This window comes from Pseudophryne corroboree, chromosome 4, assembly GCF_028390025.1.
Source record: "Pseudophryne corroboree isolate aPseCor3 chromosome 4, aPseCor3.hap2, whole genome shotgun sequence".
Lineage (NCBI taxonomy): Eukaryota > Metazoa > Chordata > Amphibia > Anura > Myobatrachidae > Pseudophryne > Pseudophryne corroboree.
The window spans coordinates 648,158,487-648,175,512 of NC_086447.1; the positions used below are offsets into that span (position 1 = coordinate 648,158,487).

Here is a 17,026-nt window from a genome sequence, read left to right on the forward strand (position 1 = left end):
AATATTGGCGTTATACCCTTTCCCGCCAGAAATTAGGGCGCGTTGGGAAACACCCCTTAGGGTGATAAGGCGCTCACACGCTTATCAAGTGGCGTTACCGTCTCCAGATACGGCCGCCCTCAAGGAGCCAGCTGATAGGAAGCTGGAAAGATATCCTAAAAAGTATATACACACATACGGTGGTTATACTGCGACCAGCGATCGCCATCAGCCTGGAGATGCAGTGCTGGGTTGGCTTGGTCGGATTCCCTGACTGAAAATATTTTATTCATATAGAGCATTTAATAGGATGCATTCTATATATATGTACGTGAGATGCACAGAGGGATATTTGCTCTCTGGCATCAAGATAAGTACGTTGTCCATATCACCCAGAAGATGTCATGGACACGACAGTGGTCAGGTGATACAGATCCCATACGGCACATGGAAGTATTGCCGTATAAAGGGAAGGAGTTAGTGGGGTCGGTCCATCGGACCTGGGGACCACGGCAACAGCTGGGAAATCCAACCTTTTTACCCCAAGTTACATCTCAGCTGAAAAAGACACCGTCTTTTCAGCCTCAATCCTTCCTTTCCCATGAGGGCATGCAGGCAAAAGGCCAGTCATATCTGCCCAGACATAGAGGTAAGGGAAGTAGACTGCAGCAGGCAGCCCCTTCCCAGGAAAAGAAGCCCTCCACCGCGTCTGCCAAGTCCTCAGCATGACGCTGGGGCCATGCAAGCGGACTCAAGGTGGGGGGGTAGTCTCAAGAGTCTCAGCGCGCAGTGGGATCACTCGCAGGTTGACCCCTAGATAGTACAAGTATTATCCCAGGGGTACAGATTGGAGAGTCGAGACATCTTCTCCTCGCAGGTTTCTGAAGTCTGCTTTACCAACGGCTCCCTCCGACAGGGAGGCAGCATTGGAAACAATTCACAAGCTGTATATCCAGCAGGTGATAATCAAAGTACCCCTCCTACAACAAGGAAAAGGGTATTATTTTTCCACACTATATTGTGGTACTGACGCCAGACGGCTTGGTGAGACATAGTCTAAACTGAAATCTTTGAACACTTACATAAAAGGTTCAAATCGAGATGGAGTCACTCAGAGCAGTGATAGCGAACCGGAAAAAAGGGGACTATATGGTGTCCCTGGACATCAAGGATTACCTCCATGTCCAAATTTGCCCTTCTCAACAAGGGTACCTCTGGTTCGTGGTACAGAACTGTCAATATCAGTTTCAGACGATGCCGTTTGAATTATCCACGGCACCCCGGGCCTTTTACCAAGGTAATGGCCGAAAAGATGTTTCTTCAAAGAAAAAAGGCATCTAAATTATCCCTTACTTGGACGATATCCTGAAAAGGGCAAGTTCCAGAGAACAGTTGGAGGTCGGAAGAGCACTATCTAAAGTAGTTCTACGACAGCACGACTGGATTCTAAATATTCCAAGAATCGCAGCTGTTTTCCGACGATACGTCTGCTGTTCCTAGGAATGATTCTGGGCATAGTCCGGAAAAAGGTGTTCCTCCGGGAGGAAAAAGCCAAGGAGTTATTCGACCTAGTCAGAAACCTCCTAAAACCAGGCCAAGTATCAGTGCATCAATGCACAGGAGTCCTGGGAAAAATGGTGGCTTCTTACGAAGCGATTCCATTCGGCAGATCGCAGGGGATTTGCTGGACGAATGGTCCGGATCGCATTTTCAGATGCATCAGCGGATAATCCTGTCTCCAAGGACAAGGGTGTCTCTTCTGTGGGGGCTGCAGAGTGCTCATCTTTTAGAGGGCAGCACACTCAGCATTCAGGACTGTGTTCTGGGGACCACGGATACCAGCCTGAGAGGCTGGGGAGTAGTCACACAGGGAAAAAATTTCCAAGGAAGTGTGGTCAAGTCTGGAGACTTCTCTCCACATGAATATACTGGAGCTAAGGGCAATTTACAATGCTCTGAGCCTAGGAAGACTCCTGCTTCAAAGTCAACCGGTGCTGATCCAGTAGGACATCATCATGGCGGTCGCCCACGTTATCAGACGGGGCGACACAAGAAGCAGGAGGGCAATGACAGCAAGGATTCTTCGCTGGGCGGAAAATCATGTGATAACACTGTCAGCAGTGTTCATTCCGGGAGTGGGCAACTGGGAAGATTTCCTCAGCATAAATGAATTCCACCCGGAAAAGTGGAAACTTAATCTGGAAGTTTCCACATGATTGTAAACCGTTGGGAAAGACCAAAGGTGGTTATGATGGCGTCCCACCTGAAGCGCCAGGTCAAGAGACACTCAGGCAATAGCTGGGACGCTCTGGTAACACCGTCGGTGTACCAGTCGGTGTATGTGTTCCATCCTCTGCTTTTCATACCCAATGTATTGAAAATGATAGGAAGGAGAGGAGTAAGAACTATACTCGTGGCTCCGGTTTGGCCAAGAAGGACTTGGTTCCCGGAACTTCAAGAGATACTAAGAAGGGTCTTGATTCGGCAAGAACCGTGTCTGTTCCGGGACTTACCGCAGCTGCGTTGACGCCAAGGCGGGTGAACGCCGGATCCTAAGGGAAAGAGGCATTCCGGAAGAGGTCATCCCTACCCTGGTCAGAGCCAGGAAGGAGGTGACCGCACAACATTATCACCACTTAGGTGAAAATATGTGCCAGGGTGTGAGTCCAGGAAGGCTCCACGGAAGAATTTCAACTAGGTTAATTTCTACATTTCCTGCAAACAGGAGTGTCTATGGGTCTCAAAATTGGTCCATTAAGGTTCAAATTTCGGCCTGTTGATTTTCTTCCAGAAAGAAATTGGCTTCAGTTCCTGAAGTCCAGAAGTTGTTAAGGGAGTACTGCATATACAGCCCCTTTGATGTCTCCAGTGGCACTGGGCGATCTCAACGTAGTTTTGGGATTCCTAAAAAATCACATTGGTTTAAACAACTCAAATCTGTGGATTTGATATATCTCACATGGAAAATGACCATGCTGTTGGTCCTGGCCTCGGCCAGGCGAGTGTCAGAATTGGCGGCTTTATCTCACAAAGCCATATCTGATTGTCCATTCGGACAGAGCAAAGCTGCGGACTCGTCCCCAGTTTCTCCTTAAGGTGGTGTCAGCGTTTCACCTGAACCAGCTTATTGTGGTACCTGCGGCTACTAGGGACTTGGAGGACTCCAAGTTGCTGGATGTTATCAGGGCCCTGAAAATATAGTTTCCAGGTTGGCTGGAGTCAGGAAATCTGACTTGCTGTTTATCCTGTATGCACCCAACAATGCTGGGTGCTTCTGCTTCTAAGCAGTCGATTGCTCGTGGGATTGGTAGCACAATTCAACTTGCACATTCTGTGGCAGGCCTGCCACAGTCTAAATCTGTTAAGGCCCATTCCACAAGGAAGGTGGGCTCATCTTGGGCGGCTGCCCGAGGGGTCTCGGCATTACAACTTTGCCGAGCAGCTACGTGGTCGGGGGAGAACACGTTTGTAAAATTCTACAAATTTGATACCCTGGCAAAAGAGGACCTGGAGTTCTCTCATTCGGTGCTGCAGAGTCATCCGCACTCTCCCGCCCGTTTGGGAGCTTTGGTATAATCCCCATGGTCCTTTCAGGAACCCCAGCATCCACAAGGACGATAGAGAAAATAAGAATTTACTTACCGATAATTCTATTTCTCGGAGTCCGTAGTGGATGCTGGGCGCCCATCCCAAGTGCGGATTATCTGCAATATTTGTACATAGTTATTGCTAACTAAATCGGGTTATTGTTGTTGTGAGCCATCTTTTCAGAGGCTCCGCTGTTATCATACTGTTAACTGGGTTCAGATCACAGGTTGTACAGTGTGATTGGTGTGGCTGGTATGAGTCTTACCCGGGATTCAAAATTCCTCCCTTATTGTGTACGCTCGTCCGGGCACAGTACCTAACTGGAGTCTGGAGGAGGGTCATAGGGGGAGGAGCCAGTGCACACCACCTGATCGGAAAGCTTTACTTTTTGTGCCCTGTCTCCTGCGGAGCCGCTATTCCCCATGGTCCTTTCAGGAACCCCAGCATCCACTACGGACTCCGAGAAATAGAATTATCGGTAAGTAAATTCTTATTTTCTGTCTCCAGAGAAGGTCCTGAAGCTTCAGGACAGGATAAGATACTTCCTCTCTAGCCCAAGAGTGTCGATACACTCGGCGATGCAAGTACTAGGCCTGATGGTGTCTGCTTTCGACATGCTAGAGTACGCTCAATTTATTTCCCGCCCTCTGCAGAGGTTAATACTTTCCAAGTGGGACAGCCTATCTCATCGGATCAGGTCTCACATGATCTCCTTGACTCCGCAGGTTCATCTATAGCTGACCTGGTGGCTGTAGGACCAGCAGTTCAACAGGGGCTGTCCTTTCTGGATCCCCAACTGAGTCTTACTGACTACGGATGCCAGTCTGAGGGGCTGGGGTGCGGTGTTGGAGCAACACTCTTTCCAGGGTTGGTGGACCAGGAGGAATCACTCTTCCCGATAAACAGTCTGGAATTGTGTGTTGCAGTGTTCAATGCTTTGTCTCTCGCCCTGCCTCTGTTAAAGAACAGGCCTGTTCAAGTACAGTCAGACAACGCCACCACGGTGGCATACATAAACCATCAAGGAGGCACTCGAAGCCGCATGGCAATGATGGAAGTGTCAAAAATCCTTTGTTGGGCGGAACGCCATTTGCCAGCAATATCGGCAGTGTTCATTCCGGGAGTACCTCAACTGGGAAGTGGATTTTCCTCAGTCGTTAGGACGTGCATGCCGGAGAGTGGAGTCTTCATCAGGAAGTCTTTCAACTCTAGCGGACAAATGGGGCCTACCAGATGTAGACCTAATGGCGTCTAGACACAATCACAAAGTTCCGGTCTTCGGATCAAGAACCAGGGATCCTCAAGCAGCGTTCGTGGACGCACTGGCAATTCCATGGAACTTTCGGCTGCCCTATGTGTTCCCTCCAATGTCACTACTGCCCAGGGTACTACGGAAGTTCAAACAAGGAGGAGGAATACTACTTCTAGTCGCTCCAGCGTGGCCCAGACGGCATTGGTTCTCAGACCTGCAGGGTCTATCGATAGTGTCCTCTTCTACTTCCTCAACGCCCCGACCTCCTCGTACAGGGCCCTTGTGTCTACCCAGACCTGGGCAGACTGGCTTTGACGGCGTGGCTCTTGAAGCATCACTCCCGAGGGCCAAAGGATTCTCAGAGGCGGTTATCCAAACTATGCTGAAGGCCCGAAAACCGGTGTTTGCTCGGATATATTACAGGGTCTGGAATTCTTACCTCACCTGGTGTACTGCTAAGGATTACGATGCATACAAATTTGGAACTTCCAGACTTCTGGATTTTCTGCAACAAGGCCTGGACTTCGGCTTTCGTCTGGCCTCCCTCAATGTTCATATATCTGCCTTGTCGGTGTGGTTTCAGAGAAAAATAGCGTCTAATCCTGACGTTCATACTTTCACTTTTTTACGGATTCAGCCTCCCTATATCCATCCTGTGGCTCCATGGGATTTGTCTGTTGTCCTGAATGCCCTGCAAGAGTCTCCATTTGGACCTCTTGAGTCAGTGAACCTTAAATGGCTCACGGTCAAGCTCCTGTTCCTACTGGCTATTGCCTCTGCTAGGAGGGTGTCGGACCTAGGCGCTTTGTCCTGTCGTTCACCCTTCCTGACATTTCACTGTGACTGCGCAGTTCTCAGAACTCGCGCTGGTTATTTACCTAAGGTGGTGTCCTCTTTTCACCTTAACCAAGAGATTGTGGTTCTGACCTTCATCTCTTCTGGTTTGTCCTCCAAAGACCGGTATTTTGATGTGATACGAGCTCTCTGTATATACGTGGACTGCCTCTATCTGGAGGTCAGATTCCCTTTTTTGTACGGTTTTGATTTTCACAAACGTGGTTGGCCTGCAAATAAGCAATCCCTGGCCAGATGGATTAGATTGGTGAATGCACAAGCTTAAGCACAGGCTGGACTCCCAGTTCCTGCTGCTATTATTGCCCGTTCTACTCTGTCTGTTGAACCTTCTCGAGCGGCCTGCAGTGGTGCGTCTGCAGAATAATTGTGCAAGGTGGCTACGTGGTGTTCAGTGAACACGTTCATTAGGTTCTATGTCTTTGATACTTCTGCCTCCCAGGATGCTTCCTTTGGACGCCGTGTTCTTATACCCGCTAAGGCGTGTCCCCTCCCTTGAGGAACTGCTTTAGGACATCACCTGTGGAAACCAATGTACCCTGCTGCAGAAAAGGAGATTTATGGTAGACTTACCATTGTTAAATCTCTTTCTGCGAAGTACATTGGGTTCCACAGGGCGCCCACCCTGACGCACCTAGCTTCTATGGGTTTGTATGGCATTAGCCGCTGGTCCCTTCTCCTGTCGTGAGAATGTGGTTCTGTGTGACTAACCTCTGCCTTCTCTTTTGCCTGCTCCTACATTGGACTGGTCAACAAAACTGAGCTCTCAGTGCCTGGAAGCGGGGTTATAGAGAAGGCCCCACAATGCATCCTGGGACAGCCTAAAGCTTTAGACTGTTGTTGCCTCTCTGGATCAAGATCCACTCTACGCCTGATGTTTCTTGTGGAACCTAATGTACTTAGCAGAAAGAGATTTAATAATGGTAAGTCTACCATAAATCTCCTTTTCCATGTCTTGTTGCTCATCTGATGTATTAAGTAAAAAAATAAAAAAAATTCTATTTTAAATTTTCTTCAGTAAAATTCAACCCAAAAACCTGTGGATGTACCACTTATGTGATTGTAGCCTATTAGTTCACAGGGAACCAGACAAACACTTTCAGCTTGTGTACCTGCAGTAAGTGATGTCTATGAGAATTGATAGCTTACATTTGAATGTAAGAAAGTACCTAATAATAATTTATATTTTCAGTAGGGCCTGAAACTGGCTTCACTTTTGCCTTAAATTTTAGTTGCAGAATTAAGGTGGTCCTTATCCTGATGGTTTTGTTACAGTTTCATAACTATTGTACAAACAGAAGCATAGTAATGTCTTAAACAAATGCTTTGTCAATTCAAAATTTGTTCTGTGAAAGGTGTTTTATCTTTTATATAAAGTGCTATTATAAAATGAAATTATTATTGTGTGTTTGGCCCTTTGGTATTTATTTGCTTTTCTGGAACATGTTTGTTTTTTATGTGATTGATTTCCTGTCAAAGTGTTAAACCTGCATATTGGAAAGCATTCTGATGAGCCCACACTGGGTTCTTATGACATGACATTACTGCCCTTTTCTACCCTTCCAGCCTAAGTCCATCCCAAATGCTATTTGTGGAATTTGTCTGAAGGGTAAGGACGTCACTAAGAAGACAAGATCGGAGAGGCTTATACACTGCTCCCAATGTGAAAACAGTGGTAAGTCAATGACTCTATGTGTATGTGCATACTTATCAACAATACTGTTTTGTAAGGCACTTATGTACTGTACTCTGTTTGCATTGTGTGTAGGATCAACAACACGGAGTATATCCGAAGTAGCAGTGATCCCCTGTAGTTAGCTAAGTGTAGGAGCACACATCTTAACAGAACCGATTCATGAGACTGCACTGATTAATATGATATGCGACACTTGTTTGTGTGCTTAAGTATGAATTTGGATATGATGCACAATGAAACTTGACTTGCAAAAAGCCATGGCCACTACATTATAACACTTCGTATAGAAATTCAGACTCAATCACACACAGATATAAAAGTGTTGTATATCAAATTAATCCGTGCAGTCTCATGAAGCGTATTTGTTGAATTGCAATTAATACATACATTCACACAAAAATAGATGCTCAGGGCAAGTCGAATTGCACAGGACCTGGCGTGCCAAGAAAATAGGATTTTGGTTACCTACCGGTAAATCCTTTTCTCGTAGTCCGTAGAGGATGCTGGGGTCCACATTAGTACCATGGGGTATAGATGGGTCCACCAGGAGCCATTGGTACTTTAAGAGTTTGAGTGTGGGCTGGCTCCTCCCTCTATGGCCCTCCTACCAGACTCAGTCTAGAAACTGTGCCCGAGGAGACGGACATCTAAGAGAAGGATTTAACACAGATAGTGGCGAGATTCACACCAGCTCACACATACAAGGCACATCAAGCTAACTTAGCTTGAAAACTCAGCAATCGCTGAAACATTACTTACCAAGTAACAATGCAGTACTCCACTAAAACGAAGTTGTACTGAATCAAATAATGAAAACAAGAAAATGAAGCGCTGGGCGAGCGCCCAGCATCCTCTACGGACTATGAGAAAAGGATTTACCAGTACGTAACCAAAATCCCATTTTCTCTTACGTCCTAGAGGATGCTGGGGTCCACATTAGTACCATGGGGATGTACCAAAGCTCCCAGAACGGGAGGGAGAGCGCGCCGGCTCCTGCAGAACTGATTGGCCTCTGATGATCTAAAGTTCAGTCAAAATATTGAACTTGTAGAACTTTGCAAACGTGTTCGACCCAGACCAAGTTGCAGCTCGGCAAAGTTGTAATGCCGAGACACCCCGGCAGCTGCCCAGGAAGACCCCACCTTACGAGTAGAGTGGGCCTTGACAGACGTAGGACACGGCAAGCCTGCCATAGAATACGCATGCTGGATAGTGAACCTGATCCAGCGAGAGATCGTCTGCTTAGAAGCAGGACACCCAATTTTCTTGGGACCATACTGGACAAAAAGTCTGATTTTCTATGATGAGCAGTCCTCTTCACATAGATTTTTAGAGCCCTTACAACATCCAAGGACTTTGAAATTGAGTATTCAGTAGCCACTGGCACCACAATAGGTTGGTTGATATGAAATGCCGACACAACCTTCGGAAGAAACTGCTGACGTGTCCGGAGTTCAACCCTATCTTCGTGGAAGATCAAGTATGGGCTTTTACAGGACAAAGCCCCCAACTCCGACACACATCTAGCAGAAGCGAAGGCCAACAACGTGACAGCCTTCCACGCAACAAATTTGACCTCAACCTCCTTTAGAGGCTTGAACCAGTCCAATTGGAGGAACTGCAACACCACGTTAAGGTCCCAAGGCGCCGTAGGCGGTACAAAGGGAGGTTGGATGTGCAGAACTCCCTTCAAAAAGGCTCCCCTCCCTTCTGAACTCCCCTCCCTTCTGAACCTCAGGGAGGGCAGCCAGTTGTTTCTGGAAGAAAAGGGATCGGGCCGAAATCTGGACCTTCACAGATCCCAACTTCAGGCCCATATCCACACCGGATTATTGGAAGAGGAGAAACCGTCCTAGTTGAAACGCCACCACATGAAATTTCTTGGACTCACACCAAAATACATATTTTTTCCAAATTCAATGGTAATGTTTAGACGTTACTCCTTTCCTAGCCTGTATCCGGGTAGGAATAACCTTGTTCGGATTGCCCTTTCAAGCTAGTATGAGGCGTTCATCCTCCATGCCATCAAACGTAGCCGCGGTAAGTCTTGGTAGGCGAATGGCACCTTCTGCAGCAGGTCCTCCCGAAGAGGAAGAGGCCTTGGCTCTTCTTGCAGTAGAAGATCCGCATACCAAGCCCTTCTTGGCCAGTCTGGAGCAATAAGGATCGTTTGAACCCTTGTTCTCCTTATGAACTTTAGAACTCTTGGGATGAGTGGAAGTGGAGGAAACATGTACACCGACTGGAACACCCACGGAGTCATTAGGGCGTCCACCGCCGCTGCTTGCGGGTCCCTCAACCTGGAACAATACCGCCGAAGCTTCTTGTTGAGACGAGAGGCCATCATGTCGATCTGGGGTACGCCCCAAAGATTTGTTGCCTCCTTGAACACCTCCGGATGGAGACCCCACTCCCCTGGATGGAGATCGTGTCTGCTGAGGAAGTCCACTTCCCAGTTGTCCACTCCCGGAATGAAGATGTCTGACCGTGCCAACGCGTGTTTTTCTGCCCAGAGGATGATTCTTGTTACCTCTGACATTGCAGCTGTGCTCTTCGTTCTGCCCTGTCGGTTTATGCAAGCCACTGTTGTCACATTGTCCGACTGCACTTGAGTGGCCCGATTGCTCAGAAGATGGACAGCTTGGAGAAGACCGTTGTAGACGGCTCTTACTTCCAGAATGTTTATCGGCAGGCCAGCTTCCAGACTTGACCACCTTCCTAGGAAGGTTACCCCTTGAGTGACTGCGCACCAGCCCCGGAGACTTGCATCCGTGGTTAGAAGGATCCAGTCCTGAATCCCGAACCTGCGGCCCTCTAGAAGGTGAGGTAATTGCAGCCACCAGAGGAGTGAAATCCTGGCCTTTGGCGACAGACGTATTCTCTGGTGCATGTTTAGATGGGATCCCAACCACTTGTCCAGGAGATCCAGTTGGAAGAACCGAGCGTGAAACTGTAAGAGGCCACCATTTTCCCCAGAAGTTAATGTACTGATGAACTGACACCCGGGCTGGCTTCAGGACATCCCGGACAATCGTTTGAATCACCAACGCCTTTTCCACTCTGGAAGAAACACCCTCTGCACGTCCGTGTCGAGGATCATTCCCAGAAAGGACAACCTCCTGGTTGGTTCCAAATGTGATTTTGGAAGATTCAGGATCCAACCATGTTCCCTGAGAAGCTGGGTCGTGAGTGCTATGGACTGTAACAGTTTCTCCTTGGACGATGCCTTTATCAACCAATCGTCCGGATACGGAATTATGTTCACCCCCTGTCTGCGGAGGAGAATCATCATTTCCGCCATCACCTTGGTGAATACCTTCGGTGCCGTGAAGAGGCCGAATGGGAGGGCCTGGAACTGAAAGTGACAGTCCAACAGTGCGAATCGAAGATAAGCTTGATGCGGCAGCCAAATCGGAATGTGGAGGTACGCATCCTTGATATCCAGGGATGCTAGGTATTCCCCCTCCTCCAGACCTGATATCACTGCCCTTAGAGACTCCATTTTGAACTTGCACTCCCTCAGAAAGGGGTTTAGTGATTTTAAGTTCAGAATGGGCCTGACCATCTGGTTTCGGTACCACGAAAAGGTTTGAATAGTAACCCTTGTTTTGCATATGAGGCGGTACTGGCATAATGACCTGTGTCTCCACTAACTTCTGGATGGCTTCTTGCAGGACAGTCCTGTCTGCCAGCAGAGCTGGTAAGCCTAATCAGAAAAATCGGTGAGGAGGTAGATTTTGAAATTCCAGCCTGTACCCCTGGGACACAATATCTTGCACCTAGGGGTACAGGCCAGAGGACACCGAGATTTTTTCTGAAATGCCGGAGTCTCGCTCCCACCGGCCCCGCCTGCGGGGCGTGCAGTCATCCGTCATGAGGAGGACTTTGGTGTACCTGAACCAGGTTTCTTTGCTAGGGGGGCCGGTGACTCACTCGCCACTGATCTTCAGCTCTGTAAGGGTGTGGCGGCATGCTGCTGGGGTGAGAGATCCCCTGTGGCGGGGAACGATCTATCCCCTCAGGAGCTCAGTGTCCTGTCAGCAGGATTAGTGGCTCAGACCCCGCAGGGCGAACACTACCCCCCCCCCCCCCCATCCCCTTCTTATTTCCCCGAAGCAGGGAGGCTGTTGCCAGCAGCCTCCCTGTAAAATAATAAACTCTAAAATCACATTTGCTAGAGAAACTCTGGAGAGCTCCCCTAGCTGTGACCGGTTTCTTCGGGCACATTTTCTAAACTGAGTCTGGTAGGAGGGGCATAGAGGGAGGAACCAGCCCAAACTCTCAAACTCTTAAAGTGCCAATGGCTCCTGGTGGACCCATCTATATCCCATGGTACTAATGTGGACCCCAGCATCCTCTAGGACGTAAGAGAATAGAATGGGAAAGATGTATTAAGCCTGGAGAAGTGATACAGCAGTGATAATGCACCAGCCAATCGGCTCCAATATGTATATTGACAGGAGCTGATTGGCTGGTGCGTTATCACCTTCCACTTATCACTGCTTTATCACTTCTACAGGCTTAATACATCTGCCCCGATGTTTGGCACGACTGCAGCAATACTGTATGAGGATACATCTGCATCTACAACAGTGGTTGTTATTACCATTGCTATGTAAAGCGGTAGCACTAATGCTTGGTAATATGCCAGTAGTATCACTCATTAATAGGCCACCAGCCGTAGCAATGTCCAGTAGTAGATCAGCAGCATAGTAGTGTCTGTTAATATGCAAGCTGTTACAGATTGCTAACTGAGCCACAAATAATAGTAATACCTCTAATATGACACTACAAGTAGTAGTGTAGCAAAAGCAAACAGACAGATGCTCTGTGGAGGAACATTTGTGCACTATGGGGGTCATTCCGAGTTGTTCGCTCGTTATTTTTTTGTCGCAACGGAGCGATTAGTTGCTAATGCGCATGCGCAATGTCCGCAGTGCGACTGCGCCAAGTAAATTTGCTATGCAGTTAGGAATTTTACTCACGGCATTAAGAGGTTTTTTCTTCGTTCTGGTGATCGTAATGTGATTGACAGGAAGTGGGTGTTTCTGGGCGGAAACTGGCCGTTTTATGGGTGTGTGTGAAAAAACGCTACCGTTTCTGGGAAAAACGCGGGAGTGGCTGGAGAAACGGAGGAGTGTCTGGGCGAACGCTGGGTGTGTTTGTGACGTCAAACCAGGAACGAAACTGACTGAACTGATCGCAGATGCCGAGTAAGTGTGGAGCTACTCAGAAACTGCTAAGAAGTGTCTATTCGCAATTCTGCTAATCTTTCGTTCACAATTTTGATAAGCTAAGATTCACTCCCAGTAGGCGGCGGCTTAGCGTGTGCAAAGCTGCTAAAAGCAGCTTGCGAGCGAACAACTCGGAATGAGGGCCTATGTTTTATGGATACTCCACACCCTTGTCCAGGTGCTAACAGTAACAGTGCATACCTGGTATTTTTATCTTGAAATATTAAATTGCCTTTGTGTGAAAAATATCAGTTGCCATACCTGAAAGCATTATTTAAATTTAAGATATTACATTTAATCCCAATGTGATGTAATATACTATACATTAATACATACATATTTAAAGATCATCACCTTCCAATGCCGCAATTTATATGAGCTCATTAATACACTTCTCTTTGTAGTGCTTTTCTATATTTGTCATTAATTTATACTATTTCCATTCAGTGGTTATATGTTTTTCGTTGCCATATGGTGCAGTGATAAAGAGCCATTTATAAATTTATCTTGTTACCTTTAACATTTTCTTTTACTTTGCTATGCACTGAATTTAGAATAGTTATAGTGATATAGCTAAATTGTGGAAATAAAAAGGATCAGCAACCAACTGTTACTATAAAAAGGGATCTTACTGTCTTTCTTAGGGCTGAATGCAATTAGCCACAAAAACATGTTTTTGCTGGGGGAAAAAACCCGAATTTACCATGAATGGCGAAATATGCCTATTCAGTTGTCCACGAAAACGGATTTACAGTTATTTCCCTTATGTCCTAGAGGATGCAGGGGTCCACATTAGTACCATGGGGTATAGACGGGTCTCTTGGGAGCCATGGACACTTTAAGAGTTTAATAGTGTGGGCTGTCTCCTACCTCTATGCCCCCCTTACCAGACTCAGTTTAGAAAATGTCCCGGTGGAGCCGGTCACAGCTAGGAGAGCTCCTAGGAGTTTTTCTGGTTTTATTCTTTTTTTTAAGATGTTAGGTACAGGGAGGCTGCTGGCAACAGCCCCCCTGCTTCGTGGGACTTAGGGGGGGAGTAGGAACCAACTCTAGAAGTTAATGGTTCTCTGTCTCCGCTGAGAGGACACTGAGCTCCTGAGGGTGCTGATCGCAAGGCCACGAGGCGACCGCTCACTCCCGAAGCACGGCCGTCACCCCCTAACAGAGCCAGAAGATAGAAGAGTATGACACCGGCGACCCGGGAAGCGGGTCGCCGGCGGGAATTGGGGCACAAGGGTGGGAGCGCAGCTCTGACAGGCTGCGCTCCAGAAGGCTCAGCGGCACTTGGTGTACGGCGCTGTGAGGGGCGTCCTGGGCCAGCGCAACATATCCAACACTGGTCACACATGCTAACAGGGGCTAATCCCACTTTTAGCAGCAAAATCACCTCAGGCCAGTATAATCTGTGAAAGCGGGAAGACGCGCCGTTACAGGGGGCGGGGCATCTCCTCAGAGCGGATCCAGCACTCACCAGCGCCATTTTCTCCCTGCAGATCACACTGAAGAGACACTGACAGGGAGCGCTGCATACCTCTGCGGTATCAGGGTGTTATAGACGGGGGGAGAGTGTTATCATAGCTGTTTAATCCTATTAAGGTTATACAGTTCAGCGGCAGCCGTTTTCTTGTATTAACTGCCTACTGGGGGCGCTGTGTGGCTGGCTCCTTATACCCTGTGGCTATCTGAAGGTACTCTGGGGAAAACTGTGTCTGACATGTTCGCGTGAGTGTGTGTGTGTGTGTGTGTGTGTGTGTGTTTATATATCTCATATAAGCATGTCTAAGAACTCTGTATCTTCTGCTGCAGAGTGTGTATCTTCTCCCGAAGAGTCTATTCCATGTACTCAGGAATGCCAGGTTCTTTCTCGACTTTCTGAATCCGAACCCCCATGGGTGGATTCTATTAGGGGCATGATATCCCAGATCTCATCTCGGATAGCTCACAATGAGACTGAAACACAGGTTTCAAGAAAGTCTATTGAGGTTTTGTCGTATTCAGCTCCCATTACCTCATCTAAAGCCCCCATTATATACCCAAAAAAGCGTGCTCTTGCCCAGATAATGCAAGCTGACACGGATACCGACTCTGATACAGGGGACGGTGATGGGGATATGCAGGGGGAGATGCTTCCCTTGCTAAGGGGGTGCAAGTTATGATTGAGGCTATTAGGGACATTTACACCTTACTGATAAGGTACCTGAGCAGGTAGAGGAGGCTTACTTTACAATAAGAAAACCTCCCTTACTTTCCCTGTATCTAAGGAATTATTGTTTGAAAAATCCTGGGATAACCCAGAGAAAAATTTCCAGATCCCAAAAAGGGTTCTCATTGCTTTCCCTTTCCCTGAGGACAGGGAATAGTGGGAAATCCCACCTGTAGTAGACGCTTCTGTATCTAGGTTGTCTATAGAGGTAGTTTTACCTGTCCGTGGGTCCACCGCTTTAAAAGAGCCGGCTGACCGTAAGATTGAGACTACGGTCAAATCACTATATACAGCTACTGGAGTGGCTTTAAGACCCACTATTGCTTGAGCGTGGATTTCTAAAGCCATAGTAAAGTGGTCAGGCACATTACTAGAGGAATTAGATTCTATGGATAGAAGTGACATTGAATTGTTTTTATCTCACATACAGGATTCTGCAGGTTTCATGGTGGAGGCCATAAAGGACCTTGGCCATCTTAATGCCAGGGCTTCTTCCATGGCTGTCTCGGCACACAGGGGGCTCTGGCTGCGCCAATGGACTGCGGATGCAGAATCCAAGAAAAGTGTGGAAAACCTACCCTTCACAGGTCAGGCTCTATTTGGGGAAGCATTAGATATGTGGATTTCCACGGCAACTGCAGGTAAGTCAACCTTCCCTCAGCAACACCGCAGACTAGGAAATCTTATCCTACGTCTACAATGCAGTCCTTTCATACCGCGAAAGTTAAAAAGTCCAAACCCTCTTCCACTTTCTATAGAGGTGGTCAGGGAAAATCCAGAAAACCTGCTCCAACAGGTTCCCAGGAACTGAAACCTGGTTTTGCTTCCTCAAAATCCTCGGCATGACGGTGGACCTTCCAGCCTGGAGATCGGGCAGGTGGGAGCAAGACTACGAAATTTCAGTCATGTCTGGGCGTCATCATGCCTGGACCCCTGGGTACAAGATATTGTTACCCAGGGATACAGACTGGAGTTTCAAGAACTCCCACCTCACAGATTCTGCAAATCAGGCTTACCAGCTTTGCTTACAGAAAGTGCTATCCTACAGGAAGCCATTCAAAAATTGCTGAAGTCAAATGTCATTGTTCCAGTTCCACCTCGCCTCACAAACAAGGGTTATTACTCAAATCTGTTTGTGGTACCGAAACCGGATGGTTCGGTCAGGCCAATATTGAACCTAAAGTCATTGAACCCTTATTTGAGGGAATTCAAATTCAAGATGGAGTCTCTGAGAGCAGTGATCTCAGGTCTGGAGGAGGGGGAATTTCTTGTATCCCTAGATATCAAGGATGCGCACCTTCACATTCCAATCACCAGGCTTATCTAAGATTTGCACTGCTGGACTGTCCACTATCCGTTCCAGGCACTGCCGTTTGGCCTCTCCACGGCACCGACGGTGTTCACCAAGGTCATGGGGGAGATGATGCCCCTCCTCCGCAAGCAGGGTGTGAACATAATTCCTTATCTGGACGATCTGCTGATAAAGGCGTCTTCCAGGGAGAAGCTGTTACAGATCATTGCTCTCTCAACTCAACTACTCCAGGACCATGGATGGATCCTGAATCTTCCAAAGTCGCATTTGGAGCCGACAAGGAGACTCCTTCCTGGGGATGATCCTCGACACGGAAGTAAAGAGGGTGTTTCTGCCAGCGGAGAAAGCGTTGGTGATACAAACATTGGTCTGAGATGTCCTGAAGCCAACCCCGGTATCGGTTCATCAGTGCATTCGCCTTCTGGGAAAGATGGTTGCCTCCTACAAGGCTCTGCAGTACGGAAGATTTTATGCACGGTCCTTCCAACTGGATCTCGTGGACAAATGGTCTCGATCTCATCTTCACATGCACCAGAGGATACGTCTGTCACCGAAAGCCAGAATCTCGCTCCTCTGGTGGCTGCAAACTTCTCACCTACTAGAGGGCCGCAGGTTCGGGATTCAGAATTGGATCCTTCTAACCACAGGTACAAGTCTCAGAGGTTGGGGAGCAGTCACCCACAGGGAAAACTTCCAAGGAAGGTGGTCAAGTCTGGAATCCATCCTTCTGATAAACATTAATTAGTTCATTCAGAAAACGGTCTTCTACAAGCGGCACATCTTCTAAAAGATCAGGCCATTCAGGTTCAGTCGGACAATGTGACAACGGTGGCCTACTTAAACCGACAAGGGGGAACGAAGAGCAGAGCTGCGATGTCAGAGGTAACGAGAATCATCCTCTGGGCAGAAA

General features: G+C 47.8%; 1 protein-coding gene across 4 annotated transcripts in view; it reads left to right on the forward strand.

Annotated features, from left to right (window-relative positions):
• The window catches only part of PHF10 (PHD finger protein 10), a 368,645-nt gene that overhangs the window by 286,403 nt on the left and 65,216 nt on the right, over positions 1-17,026 (forward strand). For all 4 annotated transcript variants that reach the window (XM_063917747.1, XM_063917748.1, XM_063917745.1 and 1 more), the window contains one exon: positions 7,238-7,346. In XM_063917747.1, the coding sequence (XP_063773817.1) occupies positions 7,238-7,346 (109 nt within the window). The remainder of the gene's footprint in view (positions 1-7,237; positions 7,347-17,026) is intronic.